The sequence below is a fragment of the Buceros rhinoceros genome, unplaced genomic scaffold, assembly GCF_000710305.1.
Source record: "Buceros rhinoceros silvestris isolate BGI_N320 unplaced genomic scaffold, ASM71030v1 scaffold5575, whole genome shotgun sequence".
NCBI classification, from domain to species: Eukaryota; Metazoa; Chordata; class Aves; order Bucerotiformes; family Bucerotidae; genus Buceros; species Buceros rhinoceros.
Window position 1 is genome coordinate 34,389 of NW_010412177.1, and position 5,434 is coordinate 39,822.

The following is a 5,434-nucleotide window of genomic DNA, read 5'->3' on the forward strand; positions in this document are numbered from 1 at the left end:
CTCGCTCCTAAAGGCTGTGGACGTACATACATACAGTGTTTTCAGCTTGGAGGAAGGTGAGGAGCCCGGTCCCAGCAGCGGGGCACTGCTGCCCAAGCCCACAGCACGGGAAGAAATCCAGCAGGAGGTTGGGATGAAGCAGTTTGGTGAAAGTATGTTTTGTTTTCGTGCCCTTGAAGCAGCAGCGGTGGGTCTCGTCCCCTCCAGAGAGCCCCACAGGTACTGGCACTGCCTTTCCACAAGCTGCTTGCAGAGAAAAATATTTTTTCTCCCTCTGGTGCTGGGGACGTACGTGACTTGTTACAATCGCTGGTGAACCCGAGGGCCTGACCAGCTCCCCTCAGGCGGGTGCCGAGCGTCCTTGAAGCCCGGCCAGCCGCTCCGTGGAGATCTGGGGTTTGAGGATGCCCTTTTGACACCAGGGCTGGTCACCCTGACAACAGCCCCTGGTCCGTCATTGGTTTTTTTACAAGAAAATGATCCTCAGCTATTTTTAATTCCTCCTTCTAATATAACTGTTGCAGCTCTGGGCAGGAATGGACTCCCAGATGATTTTATTTATGTTTTTGTTTCTTTAAACTGAGCTAAGCACCAGGGAATGCACTTGCCGCTTCTCTGCTCGGGCTAGAGCCGTGTTTGCTGCCATCGTTCAGCGATGATTTGGTGACAACGACGTGTGCTAGCAGCATCTGTTTGACACCAGTGGGTGTTCGGGTGGAAGACGAGGACTGAGATCCAAGCCCCTCTGGCTTCACTCCATGCAACTGCATCAGTCACGACTGAGGGACTGGAAGGAGCATCTTAGCAAGTGGCTGTTTCTGGAAAAGGCTTTTCCTCTCGGTGGGGATCGCCCACAGCCCTGTCCCGAGGGGCAAGGACAGGGTAACACAGACCTTGGCTGTTCGTCCCGTGGGTCACGCTGAGCATTAGCTAAACCCTGACCGCTGTGGAATGGTGGCAGCTGGCTCGGGCATATCCGGAGCTGGGGGTGTGATCTCCGTCAGTTATCTGTGCAAAGGGGGGCTCGCACCCCTGTGCTTAAAATCCAGAAGGGGACGTGATCAACAGCTCCTAAAATCTCTGAGCTACAAGTCAGCAGCAGTTCTCTGGTGATGCTGAGCCAGATAGTGAGAATAACCTTTGTGAGAAGCACACACCAGCATGCAGGAGGATGGAAGTGCCTGTTTGCGGGTGGAGGAGCGTCCTGTTCCCCAGCCGCCGGGCAGGGAGCTCCCAGGAGGGCGACCTGGGGTGCTGCGGGGTGCAGGGGCCATAGCTCGGGCTGCCGTCGGTGCCAGGCTGAAGCCCACCAAACTCCCTGCTATTATTAGCGCTTTCCTTGGGGATCAGCTTTCAGGACAGGGATCAGGCGGTGAGACGACACCGTTGCTGGAGGCGGCGAGGTTTTTCTGCGGCATTCCGTACAGGAGCGGGTTCCTCGCCTGCCTGGTGCCGGGGGTGGCCGAGCTGTGCATGCCGCACGGGCGCTTCCCTGCCATAGCGAAGGACGTGCCCCGGGCTGCCTGCAGTTTCCTGTTTCCCTTGCTCTCCACTGTCAGCTTTCCTAACTCTTTCCTGTTTTTCCTTCGTTTTGCAGTCCAAATAAAAGACTCTCAAGCAAGAAGGTGGCAAGGTAAGCTCGTTCGCTGTTGCTGCTTGGTGAGGGGGGTGCCTGTGCTGGCAGCTGGCTCTGCAGGAGGCAGGCTGTCCAAATAAATGAGCCTCACAGCACTGGGGAACAGCAGGGTTCGTTCTGGTACAGTTGGGAATAGCTGTGGCTTCCCCGCTCTGGACTGTTTGGTTGGGCTGTCTCCTCCCCGCTGTCACCGTGGTGGGTCTCTAGAAGACCGGACCAGTCAGTGCACCCTCTGAGGGGTGTCTTCAGCACCCAAGAGAGGCAGCTGCCCTAGACAGTTGGTTCCAGTGTAATCCTCAGCACTTGGCTGTGCAGGAGCAGCTCAGTCAGGGCCTTTGGGGAGTTCCTGGGGGGCGGCTGCAGGTAACCCCACCCTGGGGTTTAACACTGTCCTGCAAGACCATCTCGTGTGATGCTGGTGGCCCTTTCCTCATGGGCTTTTTTTATCCCAGGAAGAGCTGCAGAGTTTGCTCCGAGTCGCAGGGGCAGGGGGTCCATCCCCTCTTGATGATGCCTGGTGCTCACCTTTCCTCCCCCAGCTTCACCACCCCTCCCATCCCGTGTCTTTGTGCTTTTAAGAATATACTGAGGCTTCCCTTAGCTGTCCTGCCTGCCTCTGCCCCGCTCGGGGTGGCGATTGCCCTCGGCAGTTGTTGGTTTTCTCACAGCTTGATTCTGAGTGGGGCCGGGGTGCAGCAGAGGAGGAGGCGGCTTGGTTCGGGTGATGCTCGTACCCCCTGCACTGACCCGAGCAGCCTCTGTTCTCCTGGCCGTGCACTCACACCTCTCCCTTCCCCGTTTTTCCTGCAGTCAGCAAGTCTCCCCTGGCACGGTTTCCCCTCCTGGCAGGGAAGCAGGTCCCTGATACTGCGTTTCCTAGTTCCGGACATCTTACTTTCTAGATCTTTGTTAAAAACACCCGCAGGAAAGAAAGTTGAAGGGAGCAGCCAGTCCCCAGGTTTCCTGTTTCAGGACTGGTTTTTGTCCCGTGTCTGGCAGAGCCCATCTAGGGAGGACTGGAGTTCGCCTTTGGGGAACGGAGGTGCCCTGTCTTAAGGGGATTGAGCCTTCCTGGCCCTTCGCGTTTGCAAGGTGCTTTTCTGAGACCGGGGCTTGTGGGCTTTGGTAAATACCGGTTGATTCAAGAGCAGCTGGGTGAGGTTTGTGATAATGAGAGAGATAGCCGGGTTTTGCTGCAGAGCAGAGCCAGATCCTTAAGATCAGCCCAAAGACAGCCCTTTGCTGCGGATACTGTAATTACTGAATAATGCCCAAATATTTGCTTTGAGGAAATTAATTTTATTTTGGTAAGGGCTCTTTCTTGATTTTTGTTATCCGGGCTCTGCTTGTGCCAAGAAATCTCAGCTGCTTGCGCCCTGTTGTGCTTGGCATGATTTAAACGACAAATGTGCCTGAGACTTTGGAATCTAAATATATTCTCAGGGTGAGGATGCAAAATCAAGCTGGTACTGAGCTGTGGGCTCTTCAGTAAATGCCAGTTATGCTTCATGAGTGCTTGCACGATCGTACTGTGTAGCAGGGCGAATTTGAGAGCCCACGTTACTAATTCCTAGGAAAAACTGAGGTTCAAAGAGGCCTCTGGTTTTTTCTCATTCACCTCCTGCTCGGAACAGCACTGGCTTCAAAGGTAGATCAGGCTGCTCATCAGTTGAGCAGAGTGATTTTCTCCAGGCAGCATCTGCCCGGGGTTCACCGAGCTGGAATACAACCACCCCTCTCTGTGGCAATGGTGGTTTCTTGTGCCACAAGACGATGGAGCCGATGGGCAGCGATACCACCAGGGTTAAGCGCAGATCTCAAAGCTGTGGACACCGATGTCGCAAGACCTTGCTAATGATTAGCTCATGGCTGGTGTGAGGAGGTGGGCTGGGGCGTTCCACAACAGGCTCAGCGGTTCTTGTCATCCGTCCCCGTCCACCCCCCCTTGCACCCACTGCCCCCTACCTTTGTTATGAGCCTTATCAGCGGCTAGAGCGGAGTACTCTGTCCTCTGCTGGGTAATACGCGCCCTTGGGGCGCTGGTAAAGAAAGTGAGAAGAGCCGCTCTTATCTCTTCCCATTCCAAAGAGCAAGAACTAATGATCACGGTATGAAGTCCCAGCAGCACGTGTCCAGGTCAGGGCTCCCCTCGAAGGGCGCCTTCGCTCAGCCCTGGCATCACTTGGAGAACTTGGCGGTGAGAGGGGCCGCTGCTCCGCCAGGGGCCCGGCCCGCGCCGTGCTGGGCTGGGCTGTAAATCCTGCAGCCTGGAAAGGAGCAGCACTGTTAAATCCCCACGGAAAAGGAGGGGAGGGAGAGGACCATATCCCATGAGAGCGTTTTTGTCTGCCATTGCCATGCCCCATGATGTTCGCTCTAATGTTGGTGTTGCTGTGGGTTGGGGTGGTTTGTCTCTGTTATAGACAGTTGCACCAGACCAGCACGCTGTCCGTGGGGGTGATGGAGGAGTCGTACCGGGATACGCTGGAGTGTACAGAAGAGGACATCACGGACAAGGTAAGGGTCTCTGCTCTCCTGGAACGTGCAGTGTTCGCACTGCCCCGAGATCCCCAGGCAGGAGCTGGGCTGAAGCTGCTCTTGCTGTGCAGCTGGTGCCAGGTAGGTCTGCGCAGGTGGAGCGTACAAAACCCTCCGGATGGAGGGTGTGGAGGATAAGAAGGCTCCTGGTCGAGTTGCAGAGGTTCTGTGAGTCGGGAGGTGGCTCTAGTGCCTTCTCCTGGGGGCGGAGGTTGCTGTCTCCAGCTCGCCTGTTTGCAGGATCTATTTTCACTTCTGCTTCGCATAATTAGATGTTCTCAAATTCTGCTTTTCTGAGATGAGCGAAGTGGCCTGATGCGAAACAAGGACTTCCTTCCCTTGGCACGCTCTCGCTGCGGCTGCTCGTGCCGTCGGGATATGCAGCTGGTGTTGTGGTGGTCCTGTGGGGTTTTACTGCCCTGTTAGGAGAAAAGGATTCCGGGACAAGATGGGAGCTGGGCAGAAGCACGAGGAAACTTTTGTTTGAGCACCCTTAGCTTAAAGCAGCCAAGGGAAAGAAGGAAATTTAAAGATAGGTGAGTTATGGCTTGTGTAAACATCTGCTGCAGTCCTGAAACTCCTTGAAAATGGCTTTTTAACTCTGGAGTCGTGAATACAGAATTGCAAGTGGAAGAGAAATACACGTGTGTGTCTGTTGTTCTGGAAAAGGCCTTGTGTATCTGCATGTTTCCGTTTGTTTTTAAAACCCTTGCATGTCACTTGTCCTTCCCTGCGGACCAGTGGCTTGGGTTTTGCGGACATGTCCTCGCTGTCTGTCTGTCATGAATGTTCTTGTAAGGGTATAAATGGGATTTGGGGGACCGGGAGCTCTGTCATTCCATGGTTCCCCACCCACCCACATCCCTGCTTGGCTGGGAAGCAGAGTGGCACTCCCGGCCCCCTCTGCTCTTCAAGGCTCTGCACTACATAGGAAAAGTGAGTGCAAATACGGGTAAAACTAGGTACAGGGAGCCAGGACTCATCTCTGAGCCTTTCCCACCAGCAAGTGTTGGTTCCTTCTGCGTGGCTTTCCCTCTAAACCTCCAGACATGAACCACAGCAATGCCCTAAGGGTGGAAGCCTCTGCTGGGAGGAGAGGGGAGAGAGCTGGGGGGGTTCAGCCTGGGGCAGAGGAGGCTGCGGGGAGACCTGAGTGCAGCCTGTCAGTGCTGCAAGGGGCTGTCCGAGAGCTGGGGAGGGGCTGTTTAGCAGGGGCTGTGGGGACAGGACAAGGGCTGAGGGGGTCCACTGACAGAGGGA

The 5,434-nt window shown here is 55.3% G+C and overlaps 1 protein-coding gene across 1 annotated transcript in view; it reads left to right on the plus strand.

Annotated features, from left to right (window-relative positions):
* Nucleotides 1-5,434, plus strand: part of RAB11FIP3 (RAB11 family interacting protein 3 (class II)) — a gene marked incomplete at its 5' end in the record, with an annotated part of 34,670 nt that overhangs the window by 21,587 nt on the left and 7,649 nt on the right. Inside the window, 2 exons of the mRNA XM_010136281.1 lie at nucleotides 1,598-1,633; nucleotides 4,060-4,153. Of these exons, the coding sequence (XP_010134583.1) occupies nucleotides 1,598-1,633; nucleotides 4,060-4,153 (130 nt within the window). The remainder of the gene's footprint in view (nucleotides 1-1,597; nucleotides 1,634-4,059; nucleotides 4,154-5,434) is intronic.